The sequence below is a fragment of the Lolium rigidum genome, chromosome 1, assembly GCF_022539505.1.
Source record: "Lolium rigidum isolate FL_2022 chromosome 1, APGP_CSIRO_Lrig_0.1, whole genome shotgun sequence".
Taxonomy (NCBI): Eukaryota; Viridiplantae; Streptophyta; class Magnoliopsida; order Poales; family Poaceae; genus Lolium; species Lolium rigidum.
The window spans coordinates 141643429-141661587 of NC_061508.1; the positions used below are offsets into that span (position 1 = coordinate 141643429).

At 49.2% G+C, this 18159-nt stretch overlaps 2 protein-coding genes across 2 annotated transcripts; one reads left to right on the forward strand and one right to left on the reverse strand.

Annotated features, from left to right (window-relative positions):
• Positions 1 to 4223: 4223 nt before the first annotated feature.
• Positions 4224 to 9447, forward strand: LOC124682057 (cinnamoyl-CoA reductase 1-like). The gene is made up of 5 exons (XM_047216845.1): positions 4224 to 4589; positions 4674 to 4828; positions 4959 to 5147; positions 6920 to 7272; positions 9072 to 9447. Exons 1-5 carry the CDS (start codon positions 4415 to 4417, stop codon positions 9289 to 9291), a joined length of 1092 nt encoding a protein of 363 aa, XP_047072801.1. The 5' UTR covers positions 4224 to 4414; the 3' UTR covers positions 9292 to 9447.
• Positions 9448 to 16095: 6648 nt separating this feature from the next.
• LOC124682481 lies at positions 16096 to 17002 on the reverse strand. The gene is made up of 3 exons (XM_047217155.1): positions 16887 to 17002; positions 16676 to 16813; positions 16096 to 16546 (listed from the first exon to the last, which is right to left on the reverse strand). The coding sequence occupies exons 1-3, from the start codon at positions 16992 to 16994 to the stop codon at positions 16430 to 16432; spliced, it is 363 nt and encodes a 120-aa protein (XP_047073111.1). The 5' UTR covers positions 16995 to 17002; the 3' UTR covers positions 16096 to 16429.
• Positions 17003 to 18159: the final 1157 nt, after the last annotated feature.

The following is an 18159-nucleotide window of genomic DNA, read 5'->3' on the forward strand; positions in this document are numbered from 1 at the left end:
AAGATCCCACTGAAGATAAAGATATAGCTATGGTTGATATGGCATAATGCAATTGCAACTAAAGATAATTTGTTGAAGAGGAACTGGAATGGAAATGCCTCCTGTCATTTTTGCCATCAAAACGAAACCATATCACATCTCTTTTTTGAATGTGCAGCAGCAAAATATGTATGGAGCACTGTGGCCATGGATGTTGGAGCAACTGACATGCCTGGAAGTTTCGCTCAATTCTTTTGGTGGTTTCCCCGTTTAGTACCTGCTAGCAGGAATGTACATATTGCTGGGCTAGATGCAATATGTTGGTCTATTTGGAAACTTCGTAATAGAGTCTGTTTTGAGAAGAAATTGATAAATCTCCTATTGAGCTAATCAGTTTGTCCGCTGTCTTTATGAATTACTAGGAAGGTCTCCATAATTCACCTGATGAAGTAAACATCAAAGCTGGCGCCGACAACTTGCTTTGATTGGCGGCTGCAGCTGTTACTACCCCTTCAGTGACCGAACGGAGGTCCGTTAGGAGAAACATGACGATCACTCATGCAGCAATGACAGATCCTGATGGGGAGGACATGGAGACGGATGATGCAGATGCTTAGCTCGGTCCTGATGAGCCATCAATCCGAATAGCTCGTGGATTTCTCGTATAACAAGCAGTTGGCCTCGTCTACCCGACCAGTCTTCTATACCCCACCCCTTTTTATAAGTTGTGATCTTCAACCCACATCAGGTATTTTACTATCTACTTACTGTAGTATGCTTTTCGATCGCTACCTTTGGTTGACACTGGAGAAGCCCTGGAGGTTATCCCATCTCAGGAGTCGTACTCTGACGTGAGAAAACAACCCATTCTGTAACCAATCAAGGTACACCGAGGTGAGATAATAGAACAAACCCTTTTACGGATCAATCTGATAGCGCCTACTAAAGTAAAGAATTCATCCACATTCATGCTCAAGCGAATCGCGGGTCTATCCACATCCACTCCATTCATTCGGACAAGGAACAACTAAATCAGAATTCTAGCTCAGCACGTGAAAACCTTCTCAAAACTTCAATTTCATCTGGGTCATACTGTACCCGCGTGCTTCCTTCTTAAGTTGATATTGGATAACACGAATGGAGTAGTAATATCGTTACCTCACTTTTCGCAGCTCAGCAATTCTCATTCGTGATGCCGGTTTCCCTTGTGCTGCCTCACGACCTAATGTTCTAAATCGCTCTCTGCTTGAAAGGTAAAGGAATTCCGCTGGCAAGTCCAGTAAATAAAACAAAAACGCAAGGTCCCGGTATCAGTTTTGAGAAAAAGTTGTCGATACTTCAAAATCAATCTCCTGCTTTTGTGTTTGTTGCGATCGCTGATGGTTTTATGACACTGACGCCGACCATATCTAGTGCTATGTTGGCTAGCTGGCCTGTTGGTCTTTCGTTTGATGTAAATTATGTCTCTTTTTTCTTAACTAAACAAGACTAAAATTTTAAATGTCTCTCAAGATTTGCAAAAACTATAACTATCTACCGATGAAAGCAGATATCCGATTATGTTTATTTTCGGACTGCGTCTGCCCTATTTCCGATTCGAATCAGCACGTCGATATATCCGCATTCGAATCCGAAATCGATTAATATCCATTCCGATCCAGATCCAAAAATAATATATGGTGAAGGATATGGTATAAGCAAAATCCGATCCGAATCGATCCGTTCATATCTCTATGCATGCGCAGGACCTGGAGGAAGGAATGGCGCATCTGTAGGGTGCAGTCCCACCGGTGGAAAATGTGAGCTCACCGTTTAGAGCATCCCCACTCGTTGGCGCTCCCCACGCCCAAATCCGGCGAAATTTTCGTCCGGATTGGAGGAAGATTTGGCGTGGGGAGTAGTAGTTTCCCAGCCGCGTGCCCAGGCGAAGTCGACGATGCGAATTTAAAAAACGGAAACTTGACAAACTACGGCTAAAAACGGGTGAATATAGACTAAATTTAATGATATTTATTACATTACGGGAGGAGTTCATACATAGAGGCCGAATTCGACTATATTTCGAATTCGGCTAGGGGAATTCAAACGCTAATTTTAAAACACGGCGCTCTACATGCCGAAATGGCGGTAGAACACCGTGTAGTCGCCGCCGTCGTCGTCGGAGCCGTCGTCGTTGGCCTTCGGCTGCGCGGCCTGGCTGCTCGCTGCCCTGGCCGGCGTCTCCCCACCCCGGGGATGGCTTGTACCAGTCGTCGTCGGAGGACTCGAGGTCGACGACGGGGACAGCGACGCCGGATGGAGGTGTCGCAGGACAGCGGTACCGCGCGACATCGTCGTTGGCGGTTGGAGCGGCGCGGGCGGCGAGTTGGCGTGCGGCGGCCAGGTCTAGCAGCCGCCGCTGCTGCTCCGCCTCCTCGCGCTCCCAGTCGCGCCTGGCCCGAGTCCGGTGCGGCGTCGTCCGCGCGCTTCTCCTCCTCCATGTCGTGCAGCGACCCGGCGATCGCCTCCGCCATCGCGGCGTCCTCCGCGCGCTTCGCCTCCTCCTCGGCGAGCTGGCTTGCGGCGGCCTCTTTCTTCGTCTTCTTCCGGCCGCTCTGCGGCGCGGAAGGCTGTTCGCGGATGACGAGGGCGCCGCTGCTGCGCCCTCTGGTCGCCGGTGGAGACGCCGGCTCCTTCTTGACGCGCACCGGCGTCGAAGGCGACGTCGCCTGCTCCCTCTTCACCGGCGCCAAGGATGACCTTGACGCCGATCCGGAAGACGACGAGCTGGCAGCCATGCGCCGTGGCTGCCAGACGCTTCCCCGACGGCGGCTCGCCGATGCCCTCGATGCCGATGGAGGGGGCATCGTGAGCACCGGGAAGTTGCCGCCCTCGATGTCCGCGAGGACGTTCGCCGGCGTCCTTTCCGCGCGCTCCACCACCGTCGGCGGCCCGCGGCGTTGTTGCGCGCAGCGGAGGCGGCGGGCCGTCGTAGGCCGCCAGCTCCCGCTCCCACCGCCGGAGGAAGTAGGAGTTCCACCGCGTGTAGTTCTCGGGGTGGTGGCGCGGGTCGGCGCGCTCCTCGTCGGTCATCGTCATCCTCGCCTCCTCGATGGCGACGTCGAGGGCTTGGCCCCGCGGCGGCGGGATTGGAACGCCGCCAGCCGCCTCCGGGAGGCCTCGTGTCCGGCGGGCAGGGGTACCCCGCCTGGTGGAGGAGGTGCCCCTCCCACGCGTGGAGCGACCGGCGGGGGAAGCCGTTGTTGGCTGCGCCGTCGTCGTCGTAGAACGCCATCTTGAGAGTAGAGGGAGAGTGGAGGGAGAGTGGAGCACGGGGTCGTCCGCGGCGAGCTGACCGGCGGCAGCCTTTAGTGCGCTCGGAAGACGATGCGTGCGCGGAAGACGACGACATTAACTCGCCGCGTGGCCGGCGAATGCAGACCGACGGCAGGCTTTTACAGCGCGCGGAAGACGATGAGATGAGGACGACGATCGGTTTCTCTCGCCGACAAGTTGGGGCCACCAGACGCGTGGGAAGTTTCCTCGCCGTTTCGCGCGCTTTCGTTTCGTCCGGAGTCCCCGAGCGCTCCCCGGGGGGCCGGGGATGGCGTGGGATCGCCGGATAAATTTAGGCCCAAATCCGGACGAAAATGAGAAACCGGGGGCGTGACTGGACCGAAGTACGACGTCCGGATGGAAAAAAGGCTCGCCGGGGTCTCGTTGGGGGGACGAGTGGAGATGCTCTTGTCCCCCGATGGAGCATCGAAAGTTCGAAACGGAGTCGGAACACGATTTGCGCCACGTACAGAGCATGCATGCTTTCCCTTGTATGCGGTCCAGGATCTTAAACTGCCTTCCATTTCCAGGAACCTACCGATTGGCTGCAAGCCGTAGCCAGCTGAATTTCGTCACTGACATTCCTCCCCATACTAACTAACCAGACATGGCGCAAAGCAGCAATCCCGGTTTGAAGTCACGGCATTGCCGCCCCCGATTAACCCACCCGTCGCGCGCGCGGTCGGTCGTTTCACCGTCCTTCCTAGGCTACGCACGCACGCGCGCAGAGCGCAGTTGGCCCAGTTGTAGGTAAGCCGACTCGAGATCACACACCCGGCCTCACCTCACCTACTACCTCTCGCCGTCGCGGTCACCGTGTCACACTCACGCCCAGGGGAGCCACCCGCCCGCACGGCGCCTAGCTCATCCCCTCTCACTACTCTTCTTCTCCTCCCTCTCACCTCGCCGTCGACCGAGCTCCTGGCTCTATAAATTCCGCGCCACTCGAACCAACATCGCCCAGGCCTTTGCCTTTTACGACGAATCCTACCAAACCTTAGCTACCAGATCCTTCTCTACTAATCGAGCTCCCTCCGCCTGTCCTCGTCCCCGCCTCACCGCCGGCTGGTTCTCCACTCCAAGCTACGTCCGTCCGTCCGTCCACATATATAACATCGACATGACCATCGCCGAGGTCGTGGCTGCCGGAGACACCGCCACCGCCGCTGCGGCGCGGCCCGCCGGGAACGGGCAGACCGTGTGCGTGACCGGCGCCGCCGGGTACATCGCGTCCTGGCTCGTCAAGCTGCTGCTGGAGAAGGGGTACACCGTCAAGGGCACCGTCAGGAACCCAGGCATGTCACCCATGCATTCATCATTTTCTTACTAGCACTATGCGTTATGCGACTTGTGTATTAACTATTGTGGAGTGCATGCAGACGACCCGAAGAACGCGCACCTGAAGGCGCTCGACGGCGCCGCCGACCGGCTCGTCCTCTGCAAGGCCGACCTCCTCGACTACGACGCCATCCGCCGCGCCGTCGACGGCTGCCACGGCGTCTTCCACACCGCGTCCCCAGTCACCGACGACCCCGTACGTACTCCATAGCGCTCATCAGCACCCCGCTAGCTAGCTTCTCCATTCTCTCTGTCACCGTCGATCGCCTGGCCATGGCAGCACACATGCATGCTCGCGCAACCACGCTGACCGACTCATTGTGCAGGAGCAAATGGTGGAGCCGGCGGTGAGGGGCACGCAGTACGTCATAGACGCGGCGGCGGACGCCGGCACGGTGCGGCGGATGGTGCTCACCTCCTCCATCGGCGCCGTCACCATGGACCCCAACCGCGGGACGGACGTGGTCGTCGACGAGTCGTGCTGGAGCGACCTCGACTTCTGCAAGAAAACCAGGGTGGGTGCTGCATGCTCGATTAGTTTTTTTATCTACTTCTACCTTTTTCTGCACCATGCTGCATTTCTTTTACAAAAACAACACCCAAAAGATATGCTACGTGGTGAGTTCCCATAGCTGAATTATTACAACTACCACCCTATCGATCACTACCGCCCTAAAAGTGTTCGACTTTTGAAGCCAACCAATACATGAGCGACGATCGTGTGCGCTTGTCGTCGTTATCATTAGCATTGTAGCTGTAATTTTCACCTATGTACGCATGGATGGACGATTCGAAATACAGTTCAGTTTACCTACCATATACTATGCCGAAAACGAACGCACAGAGGTGTGGCATGCGCAGCAGCCGCTCACGAGTTATGCGCCGAAACCGACATCTCGGAATCTTCAGTCCACACTCAAAAAATAGACACCTGGTACCACTACAAAATTACACTTGTAGTAGTACTGTATATTGCCAATATAAAACATTTTCTTTTTTATTTGATGGGAGTGCAAATTAAAGTCCTTTGTGTCATTTTTCAAAGGCAAAAAAGAAACACCTTTACCTCATCTCTTCTTCCTTGTCATCATCATTTTTTTTACCAAAGTTTGTTCTGTCAAATGAACATATAGTTCGGTGCTATCTCAGTGCCATTTACCCACTAGCTAGTAGGACTGCCATGTTCCAGCAAATTGTCTAGTGGACCGGAGTGGCCAAAAGGAGCCAATTATCTAGGGTTGCAAGCGGGATCACACAAAAGCCTCGCCGGCCTGTAGTTCATTTTATCAATTAAGTGGTACTTTCTCAGGGATCCCCCTTGCAACTCTACCATTACATCCGCGCAAAATAAAAGCTTACATCACACCAGATTTACTACTCCCTCCGTTTTTATTTAGTTCGCGTTCTAGGTTCAGCCAAAGTCATACTTTGCAAAGTTTAACCAAAATTATAAGAAAAAAATATCAATAATCATCATACAAAATACATATAATATAAGAGTAAACCTTATAACGATTCTACAATAGCTTTTTTTTTATTGCATATGTCAATATTTTTTCATAAATATTTACTCAAAATTATAAGGTTTGACTTTGACTAAACCCAGAACGCGAATTAATTGTGAACGGAGGGAGTAACAAGTCCAGAACCGTAGACAATTCTAGACCTTCTTAGAGAGGAAGAAATGCATGGGCAAAAGCAAATCATGCATATGGGTAGGAGTAACAGTTTTTTGACTTTCATAGAAAGTACTGTATGGCACTAAACGGTCTAAACCGGACACTGAAAGCAAATCGTGCACGTGGGCAATATTATCAACCGTCGCGTCGCCAGTCTCCCCATGCCCATGACCATGCTTGGAATTTTAGTCTCGAGCCGCCGAGTGCATGCATAGTGACAAGCTCCAAGAGTAGCTAAGTTTCAAACTTTCAATAGGCCACTCATCATGGACACTACATATGTGATCATGGCTCTTGATTTGTCACTTTCTTTTTTTGCCGAAGAATATATAGTAGTATTACTTTCTCTGCTCTCGCAAAAAGAAAAGAACTGATTGTGTCTAGTCTAGGTGGTCTCAGAATTCTGCATGACTCAAGAGTATTCTTGATGCCACTTGTTTGTTATTGCAAGAAACTTAATTCGGAGACAACCGAAAGATCATCCCATGTCTCTGGAAGTAGACATAAGAAAACCTCAATATACTAGAAGTTTCATCATTTATCAAAGTCAAAAAATAACACAAAAAATTGTGACGGCTCGAGAGGATGACCGATCTTGTGCTCTGCAGAACTGGTACTGCTACGGGAAGGCGGTGGCGGAGCAGGCGGCATCGGAGTTGGCGCGGCAGCGCGGCGTGGACCTTGTGGTGGTGAACCCGGTGCTGGTGATCGGCCCCCTGCTGCAGCCGACGGTGAACGCCAGCATCGGCCACATCCTCAAGTACCTGGACGGGTCGGCCAGCAAGTTCGCCAACGCCGTGCAGGCGTACGTGGACGTCCGCGACGTGGCCGACGCCCACCTCCGCGTCTTCGAGTCCCCCGCCGCCGCCGGCCGCCACCTCTGCGCCGAGCGCGTCCTCCACCGCGAGGACGTCGTGCGCATCCTCGCCAAGCTCTTCCCCGAGTACCCCGTCCCCACAAGGTACGCGTACGACCTGCTAATCGATCACGCGCCGTTTCCATTAATTCCATTGCCTTAATTGATTGCATGATGCCTCTCCTAAATTCCCAGCACTTGCTAACTAATTGCATTTACACAATCTACCAACCATGGAGAGAAAATAGCAAGAGTTTGTCGGGGCGTCCCGGTCGAGTGCAGTTAACCTGCATGTCGATGGTCTATCACTTGGTGGTCTGCAGGTTGCAGCTTACCTTGTGGTTCTTTAGTTCAGAGACAATTAGCGATTGAGCACTAAGCAAAACTGACATCACTAGTAATTAGGTAGCTCCCACACACTGAAGTGGGTGGATCCCATCGGTAGTAGGTAAGGGTGGATAGTACTGGACGAGAGCTCGATCGTTGTTGTAAAAAAGCGAGTGACCACCACTTCACCATCCACTGCAAGTAGCTGCTAGTGAACCATCCAACCAGCTCCCTGGATCGCTCTGCTCCGTCCGTACCTTCAGCTACCTACAGAAGCGACATGAACACACAGACACACAAGGCCGGCTCACCATTCTCATAGGTCAAACCAAATGTTGGTGAACGGCAACATCGCCACAAGTCGCGTGCTAGTTCGAGGTTGTGACCGGTGTACCGAGGCCACACTATTCGTGCTGCCCGTCGCTGATATTCGCACGCGTAGCTGTCGACGGAAGTAGGTGGACTGACAGATACACATATCCTCATTGCCTTCTCTGCTCGGTTTCTGCTAGGATTGCCATCTTCAGGAGTGCCTATCCGCACGGTAGAAACGCGTAGCATCAGGCCAGAAAGCAGCGTGCGTGATATCGTAACCCAGACGGTCTTCACCTGTCCATTCTGGGCTACCTGGCATACTACCTCGGTGCCGCTGTGCCGCTGACCAATTCGTGCACGACCACTATAGCAAAACCCTATGCATGTAACTGCTTCAAGATCAGCAGTGACATGTGCAATATAAACCTCAAGTGTGCAGTCTAGTGCGTACTGATAAAACCGTATAACTGGTGACCGTAGTCCCTCTTTTCCATTTTTCTTGTCTGGTTTTAAGTCAAATTTAGACTACTAAAACAACAGCAAGATTTTATGGAAGGGAGGTAGTGCAAAACAGAAAGTCCGATCGAAATGCGTGCCAATTTGTCGTCGCGGCGGCCGGACTAAAATGGATCTGCATGTCCATACCGTTCGTCGGAGTATCCTGCAAACGGTCGTGTGTTTAGTCAACATTAATGTGAGGTTCATGTGATACTCTTGCTTGAAAGATACTACTTCTACGGCTACCTCGTAGACTGAATGACTCTCTGCGCATGTCAAATGTCGTTACTCATACCTTTCGTCGGAGCATCCTGCGACGCGCGCCGGTGCCGAAATTTTGCCGTGTGTTTAGTCAAGATCAATGTGAAGTTCATGCGGTACCTTATCTGGCTTCGAAGATACCAAGCAGACTGCGGCTAGATTGTCATTTTGATGTCGCAATCTTCACCAAACCTGCCCTTCCGGACCACAACAGCAGTACGTAGCGATGGTGTCATCACTATGCATTGCTCGTGTCCAAGGAAACGGAGGAATCTCGGCTTCCCACAAGTCACGCATTGATGTTCACACCTGAATTGGTCGACGTTTCTTCTTCTAGACTAGAAAAAGATTACAGAACAACGCAAGCTTCGTTCAAGTCCATACTTCTGTTCAGTATACTCCTGATGATTGCAGTTATATCAGCATGTCTACTCTGAATTTTTGCACTTCTATTCAAAGGGTGGACCGGAATTGCTACTGACTTTGTGTGATGCGTGTGACAGGTGCTCGGACGAGGTGAACCCGAGGAAGCAGCCATACAAGATGTCGAACCAGAAGCTCCAGGACCTCGGACTCAAGTTCAGGCCAGTGAGCCAGTCCTTGTACGAGACGGTGAAGAGCCTCCAGGAGAAGGGCCACCTTCCGGTGCTCAGCGAGCAGGCGGAGGCGGACAAGGAAACCCTAGCTGCCGAGCTGCAGACAGGGGTTACCATCCGAGCATGAGGACCAAGAAATCATCCATGTCCATATTGCTACTGTCGTGTAAAACCAGGCAGTGTTTGTCGAACGTCTAATCTAAGTTCTTGTAATACTGTGTTGTTTCATGTGAACAAGATTGATCGAATAAACATCTACATACAAGGTTGCTAATTTGAAGAAGTGGGGCTGTGTGCCGTCTGAAACGAAACTTGGATGTGCTGAGTGCAATGCCACACGGCCAGAGTTTGGCTTAGGCATCACAACCTTCTCATAGGATCACTCTAGTTCACATGCTGGTGCAGGAGCAACTTTATCAGCAGTCTGCAATCCTTACTTGATCATCATGACACTAAAATAACAACACATGACCATATCAACACAACTCACAAGATACAATGACACTCCACAGACAACAGGATCGCAAATAATTGGTACTCCAAGTAACAAGGTCAAACAGAGGGAAATGACGCAGCAAATGACACATCACAAGGAGGCATGAACTATGAAACAAAATAGTTGGTAAAAGGAATTAAGAGTTGGTGATAAGGCAATGCAACTAGACTGCAGCACAAGTTACAGAACTCCACCATCAACTTCTTCAAAGTTGAGAAATGAGGTCAGTGAGAACAAGGAATCTTCAATACTCGATTGGAATCAACAATTCTAGTACTGAATATAGTGATGGCCCTCTTGAACTAAAAAAAAGGGGGCCATTAAATCGGCTTACGAGATGCCAACCTCTTACAGAGGAATATAACAGTTATTTAGGTAAGACATGAATGGGAACAAAAGCATAAAAGCATCATCTCTATGAAAGCATGTATTCACAAATATTTTGTTTTTGTTTTACTTACCTATTGAAAATCCTTTAGGTTTGTCCTCATTTGCTTGTCTTCTAGCTAGGTGTTCAGTTTGTGCAACCAGATGACAAATTGACAATATACTACCTTCCTTACTTGGGTTTGGGGAATGAAATGAGTAGGATATAAAATAAGGATTTTTTTAAGGAGCATGCCATGATGGATGAGGTGATCTCTCTAACCAAAGAGCCCCTAAACATAGCAGGAGAACTGCCATCCCCACCCATTGGGGCGTACACAACATGATAAATGAAAATTAATAGAAAACACAAAATCTCCAAACAGCCCAGGAATAAACAAAGAATCTCCTATCAAATTCAATGAAGCTAGCGTAGAACTTTGATGGGTATTGAACCTGCCCTTCTGGACCACCGCAATGGTACGCAGTGATGTTGTCATCACTAAAGCATTGTTCGTGTCCAAAGAAACAGAGGAATCTCGGCTTCCCATAAGTCACGCATCATGTTCACACCTGAATTGGTCGACGTTTCTTGTTCTAGAAAAAACCCACAGATCTACACTTCGGTTTTGTACAGTTGATGGTTGCAGTGATATACATGTCTATATCCTTTTTTTTTTGTTCTTATTTTCAAAGGATGGGAATTGTTACTAACTTCGTGTGATGCGTGTGGCAGAGGTGCTCTGACGAGGCAAAACCGAGTAAGTAGCCATATAAGATGTCGAACAAGAAGCTACATGACCTCGGACTCGAGTTCAGGCCGGTGAGCCAGTCCCTGTACGAGACGGTGAAGAGGCCACCCGCCGGTGCTCATTGAGCAGGCGAAGGCTGACAATGAAACCCTAGCTGCAGAGCGGTAGGGGTTACCATCCGAGCATGAGTAACAAAATGTGTCTAATCTAAGTTCTTGTAATACCATGCTGTTTCATATGAACTAGAGTGATCGAATAAACATCTCTACAAAAGATTGCTAATTAAGAAGTGGGTTGTGTGCCGTCTGCAACCAAACTTAAAGGTTCAGAGTACCATACCATACGGCCAGAGTCTGGCTTAGGTATCACAACTTGTTCATACCACACAAAAAAGTAGATAATATTTTTTGAACAGCCTGAAACAAAGAGAGCACTGTGTTCTACTTATGCTGATGCAGGAGCAACTTTATCAGCAGTCTGCAATCCTTACTTGATCATTACAGTAAATAAAATAGCAATACATGACTGGAGAGTGAATCGGGATATCATGAGATGAACCGGGCGGCACATGCACCGGCCTCAACTCGTTCTCCCATTGGCTGAGGAATTGGTGGGCCCTGCAACATCGTTTTTTGATACCCGGGTGGACAACAACAATACATGTATAAATACACGGGATGGGACCAGTCGGGAGAGAGAAAAAGGTAAGAAATTTAAAGCTTGGTCACAGTGTCAGACGTTCCCCCAAATCATGTTTCTCTCCTCGTCTTTCCCAAAATATTTTCTTCTATCTCCTTCGAAATTCATGGCTCGATCCGAAGAAAAAGCATATGCTGAAGCACGCCGCTGCGGCATCCCTGCCGCTGTGGAGATCTTTGCTGGAGCACGCCGTTGTGCCGCCCCGCAGCTGGAGCACACGACAGGCGCGGCGGCGGCGGTATGTGCGCGCAGGCGCGGGTGGCATGCGTAGTCGGCGACGCCGAGGGGGACGGGCGGCGGCATGCGTGTGCGGGCGCATGTGGTAGGCGTGGGCGGCGCATGCGCGTATGACGGCGTCGTTTCCAGTGAAGAAGCTGTCGGCGACCTTCTCCCCAGACGCGGCCAACCGCGTGCAGCACGAGACCCGGCTACTCTCCAAGTTGGGGTCGGACCACTGCGCCCTCGTGCACGCGGACGACACCATGGAGCCGGTCGCCACACAATGGGCCCCGGCAGCGTGATGGGGCGCGCCAAGGAGAACGCCGCCGGCTGCGGTCCACAACCTACCGCGCCGTGTCGGCCGGCCGCTTCGCTTTGTCGATAGCCGGACGTGTCGCCGCCGCCGTGATGTCTGCGCTGTGTTAGCATGTCCACGGGGTGTGGCGCCGGACAAGGCGGCCGTTGCATCCCACGTGCACCTTGCTGCAGCCGACGGCGAGCTCAACGTACCACCACATCCCGGGCGCCATGGTCCAGAGCACGAATCCGCCCTGCTCGACGGTAGCAGCGCCGCGGCCGCTTGGCCCGCGGGTCTTGACGACGCGGGTTCCGCACTGACCGCAGCGTCCTGTATCCGCCGGGACGACGCCAACAACAGGCACGTACGATGGGGGAGAACTTGATGGAGAGGAGAGCCGGGTCGGCGAGGCTGGACGAGAAGGGCATGAGGCGTGCGCGTGAGGTAGCCGCGGACCCAGTGCCCAAACCCCTCCCTCCGGCCGGAGTCCTCCGCGACGAACGCCAGCGGCCCTGCGCCTTGTGCTCTCCCCCACTGGAGGGGCCCCCGCGCCGCCGGCGTCCACGCCCTACGACGTCGTCCTCAAGCTCGGCGCCTACAAGGCCTTCTGGGAGATGTCCCCGGTGCTCCAGTTCGCGCACCTCACCCGCATACATGCAGTGCTCGACGACCTCCGCGGCTCCGCCTGCATCCACGTCCTCGACTTCGACATCGGCATGGGCGGGCAGTGGGCGTCGCTCATGCAGGAGCTTGTGCAGGTGTTTCGGCAGGTCCACACACATGCCGACATGTGGCGCTGCAACTTTATGCCCTGCTGCGCCTGCGAGCTCATTTATTTCGGCAGGTCCACACATGTATTCGTATACGAGTATCTCACCTTGCACACGATTGCTGGACCAATCAACAGCCGAGTTAACACGGGTTCACATGCCGCCGAGTTCCATCGATTCACTCTCTACATGACTGTATCATCACAACTCACAAGAAACAATGACACTTCCTAGACAACAGGATCACAAATAATTGGTACTAAAAGTAACAAGGTCAAACAGAGGGAAATGACGCAGCAAATGACACTTCACAAACAAGCCTGAACTATGAAACAAAAGAGTTGGTAAAAAGAATGAAGAGTTGGTGACAAGGCAATGCAACTAGAGTGCAACAGAAGTTACAGAACTCCACCCTGAACTTCTTCAAAGTTAAGTAATGAGGTCAGTGAGAACAATGAATCTTGAATATTCGATTGGAATCAGCAATGATAGTACTGATGATAGTAGTGGCCCCTCTTTATCATCAAGAAAGGGACCATTAAATCTAACACAACCTAACCCAATGCAACGTTGCAAGTTGACAACATATAGTCATCAAATCTGGCCCAGTAAAGACAGAACAAAACACATCAAGTAAAATATGCAAGGAACACACATACGAGATGCCAAACTCTTACAGACAAACAGAACAGTTATTTAGGTAAGACATGAATGGGACAAAAGTATGAAAGCATCATCTCTATGAAAGCATGTATTCACATATAATATTGTTTTTTTGTTTTACTTACCTATTGAAAATACTTTAGGTTTGTCCTCATTTGCTTGTCTTGTAAGTTCTAACTAGGTGTTCAATTTGTGGAACCAGGTGACAAATTGACAATGCAATACTACCTTCCTTACTTGGGTTTGGGGAATGAAATCAGATGAAAATAAAATAAGGATTTTAAAGGAGCATGTCATGATGGAAGAGGTGATCTCTCTAGCCAAAAACACCTAAATATAGCAGGAGCACTGCCATCCCCACCCATTGTGGTGTACACGACATGGTAAATGAAAATTAACAGAAGACACAAAAAATCTCCAAACAAACCAGGAATAAACAAAGGATATCCTATCAAATTTATAATGAAGCTAATATAGAACTTCAATGGGTATTTAAGTGCCCCATCACTCCATTTATACTTCTCAAATTATGTTTACAGAACCCAAGGAGCCCAGTGTTCTCTTCTGATGCATCGAGTAGCTAGGTTGATACATGTAAAGTCGAAGTCGAGAACTTCATTTTAGCATTGTGAAATCTACATGTAATAGGAAATGAGCCAACGATGGTACGATACACAAATGCTTTCTAACAGCTTATAAGTAACATGCTCGTTTCTGATGCTAGAGCAATCTTACACAAGTATAAATGGAACAGACGAGGCAACGATAACAACACTTCAGAAAGATGCTAAAACTGTAGAATAAGGAATCTGAAATGAGAACAATTAGAATCAAGTGTGCTACTAAAAATAGTGGTGTCGTGCCCCATCGTTATGAGGATAAACCAAAAAAACTTCTCAGACCTAAGTACCTAACCCAGCACAAAAAACCATTTGGTCATCAAGTCTGGTCCAGTGCAAGACACAAGCAACCATAAGAGATCAAGCTAGAAAGAAGCATAGGAAATGCCAATCACGTATTCACGTGCAGTTAATTACAGTCCTAGATACGATTTAAAATGGCCCAAAACTGAGAATAAATTCAGATAAGTTTGTTTCTTATGGAAGAAGCCTTAATTTAGAAAGAGTTGTTTTTCATAAGAACTTATAGCAGGATCGCAACTCAAGCTCAATCCCCTCAAAACAAAACTATTTCAGGCCATAAAAGCCTTTAATCATTTACTCAAGAAATTTGATTATATTTACATTGAAAAGAACTCTCACCAAAGCTAGTTATTGCAGCTCAGTCTTTTGTTGTTTCACTGAACTATTTTGTCCCCATTTTGATAACTTTTAAATATACCAGAACTCCAGTCACCCCCAATTTTCCAGGTGTCTTACATGCTAAATTATAACGAAAATAGTTTAAAGAAATTACAATGGGTAAACAAATAGTACAATCATTATTAAAACTTAACAAGAAAAACACTTCATGTTCATCACGTCATGCAGAAAACAAGAAACCCATTTTGTTCCTGTTTTATATTCATAACATTCTAGTTTTTACATATCATGCTTTATGTTCCACACATAACATCTAGTTATTTGCCATCCTGTAGGACAACTGGCGTCCAAAATCATGCCATCCACATTTCTTAGTCATTACACCCAACTACTTGTACAAATAAACATGTACACTTGTGTAAATAAACATATATAAGGTCTTATCTATCCCATACCAAAAGTAATTATGCATAAATATGTTGAATGAAAATAAAGAAAAACTATAATTTAATTCTGTAAAATCTGCACAGAGGACTAACTAGAGGAAGGTCCAATGAAGCCTAAAATGAACAGAAGATCATAGGAGCCCCAAACCTGCTCAAATGATCTCCTAACAAGGTCCAATGAGGGCTAAGATATAACTTTCATGGGCTTAGTGATTTACTTTAAATAGGAAAAATCTGTCAAAAAATCTGACAAAAAAAAAACCAAATAACCAAAGCATTCTGCTGTGATGCATCAAAAGCTACTTAGAAATAGCCATACAAGGTCATCATAAGGATTGGTTAATGAGGTTCATTTCAATAATGCTGAAAACATGGATGAAGCAACAGTACACTTGATACACTAAAAAGAGGAGGTCAATGGTAACTGAGCACATTGTATACAAACTGATGATATTACAGGAAATAATATCGCATTTGTGTTATTTGGAGAAAAAAAATCAGAAACTGGAGCTGGTACTTAGGAAGTGGGAACTTAACAAATGTGGAGGTCCAAAAACCGAGAGCCACAAGCATCCGTTACGGTTACTATTTTGCATGGATGATGAGCCAGCAGAGGCCATTTTATTATTCTAGTGAAAATTACATATCCACTTTATCAAGAGCAAGGTTCAAGAAAGCGCTAGGCAGTCAATTAGGGCGAAAACATAGAGAGAGAGAGAGGATAAAGCATATTAAAATTTACACAAGATCTACCATCCCAAAGTGGTATTAGTTGATACAAACATTGAGAGACGAATAAAGCATATTAACGTTTACAGAAAAATAGATCTACCACCCAAAGTGTGGTATTGATTGGAAAATAAGAAAGTTTGTCCATCACACATTTGGTGGTACTTTTCAGCTTTATATGGTCATTATGATGGTACCAAGCAATACACCAAACTGTGCCTAGTAATCTAATTAAAGAAACCATTGCTGGACGATATTATTTCACTTCACATATCAAGTTTCATCCATGGAAATAAGTCATGAAAGTACAGAATGTCATAAGGATTATGGATAGTACTGCAAGAAAGATCTTCCGCAAGGATAATGACGGCACTACAACAAACGGTCCTGATTGCTATAAAGTCACAGACAAGTTCATTCCACCCATTCACAACTCCTTGAACATACTAGGCTACACAAGATATATAAGCATCCATCTGAACGACACTGACTTTGAAACGATTTCCAGGTCCGCCAGATTCCAAAGAAACGACCCAATTCAGAAGAGAATCACTGGCAGAGCTACCTACTGCTTGAAGGTGTAGGGCTGGGGCAGCGACATGGGGCCCCGCTGGTCGTCATCGGCGTCGAGCAGCCTCTGCACCCGCTTCTTGGCGCAGTGCTGCCGGTCGAAGTGCCTCACCTGGCGGAAAAAATCGAAACCAAGCGTTAGGAGAATCAAGCAAAGAGGCGAATCATGGAGGCCGGTGTCAATCGACATCGACGGGGGCTGGCTGCGAGTGCGAGGTGGGTGGGTGGGGGATTGATTTACCCAGGAGGGGCGGCAGGTGTTGACGTACTGGGCGCGGGACTTCTTGCAGTCGGCGGGGTAGAGGAGCCCGACGGTGGCGATCTCGGTGGGCTTCTTGTCCGCGTGGTTCTCCAAGCAGGCGTAGAAGGCGTCTCGGGCCTTGGGAGGATCGAAGCGCTTGCGTCAGCAGTTGAACGGGGTTGGCGGATGCGGGGATAGGGTTCGGGGGTACCTTGTAGCAGGACTCGCGGCCCTTGGAGAGGACGTCGGCCATGACGGTTCCGTCGTGGTGGTGGTGGTCGGAGTCGGAGCCGGAGCCGGAGACGGGGGCGGTGGGCATCGGCGGTGGTGAGGGAGGGGTTGGGGATTTTGATTCGCGACGTTCCCTTGGGGCAGGGGAAAGGCAGCGGGTGGGCCGGCGCAGGCTGGGCCAGCATGGGACGTCGGAACAAGGCCTGGTCTGCGTGGGCTCGGCTAGTCGCTGCATGGACCGCTACGTGGAGCCCAAAATTGGGTGTGAGATCAGAAACTCCCACAGAGTGACAGAGGTAACTACTTGGTCAATACTCAATAGTACTACCTCCTTTCCTAAAAAAAAAGCGCACGCGCGTGAACCCCTTTAGAGTTTCGTCCTCTTCGTCGGCGTTGCCGCTGATCCGCTTCGTCTCTAGTGGCATTGCCGCCGATCTGCTTCGTCTCTGGTGGCGTTGGGGCCTTGGAGACGTGGCGGACAACGGCCCTCGCGAGCGGGAGAGTTTTCGTTCTTTGTTTAAATCACTTCAGTGTCTGTTTTGAGATGTTGAGACGGCGGCTAAATCTTGAAGTCAGAATAAGTTTCTCTCCGCCTTATCCTTGCTCCAGTGGTGCTTCGAGTGCCAGCGGAGGGTGCATGGAGTTGTGCGTTCCAGTTAGGTTTCGTTGGTGTGGTTTCAGGTCTATCTCTTTCGACCGACGGGCCTCATCATTGGTGATGGTTGCTTATGTGGTGTGATGGTCCTTTGGAGTCTTAGCATGACGATTTGTCGTTTTTCTACTACAACAAGTTCTACTACGACAAGTTTTCCCGACTACGGTGATGGAGGGCCAAGGACGATGGATCGCCTTTGACTTGTGCCAGTGTGTAGGTCGCTAGGTGGTCTATGGACGCATTTGTAATAGTTATTACTTTTTGGGATCATTCTAAAGCTATGGATGATTATCAATAGATCGGTGCAATTTTTGCATTTTTTTAACTTCACCAAGAATTAGTCACTAGTAGAGAAAAGCCTTGAAGTGGCGTGGTAAAACCACCCTTAGTGGCGTTGATATGCTGCGCGCACTACTAGAAAACAGCTAATCAGTGGCGCACCACTTTTAGTTACCAGTGGCGCACCGGCTATCACGCCACTGGTAACAGGTACCAGTGGCGCACCACTAGTGCGCCATTGTTATGGCACATAGTAGTGGCGCACCACGACGTGCGCCACATGTACAAGCAAGAGGTGCGCCACTAGAGTCCTAAAACG

Excerpts from the sequence above, each read along its gene's own strand:
- LOC124682057 (XM_047216845.1), top strand. The coding sequence starts at position 4,415 with ATGACCATCGCCGAGGTCGTGGCTGCCGGAGACACCGCCACCGCCGCT. Across the intron at positions 5,148-6,919 it reads ACTTCTGCAAGAAAACCAGG|AACTGGTACTGCTACGGGAA; the intron begins GTGGGTGCTGCA and ends TGTGCTCTGCAG. Across the intron at positions 7,273-9,071 it reads GAGTACCCCGTCCCCACAAG|GTGCTCGGACGAGGTGAACC; the intron begins GTACGCGTACGA and ends TGCGTGTGACAG.
- LOC124682481 (XM_047217155.1), bottom strand. The coding sequence starts at position 16,994 with ATGCCCACCGCCCCCGTCTCCGGCTCCGGCTCCGACTCCGACCACCAC. Across the intron at positions 16,814-16,886 it reads GCCGCGAGTCCTGCTACAAG|GCCCGAGACGCCTTCTACGC; the intron begins GTACCCCCGAAC and ends GATCCTCCCAAG. Across the intron at positions 16,547-16,675 it reads ACACCTGCCGCCCCTCCTGG|GTGAGGCACTTCGACCGGCA; the intron begins GTAAATCAATCC and ends TTTTTCCGCCAG.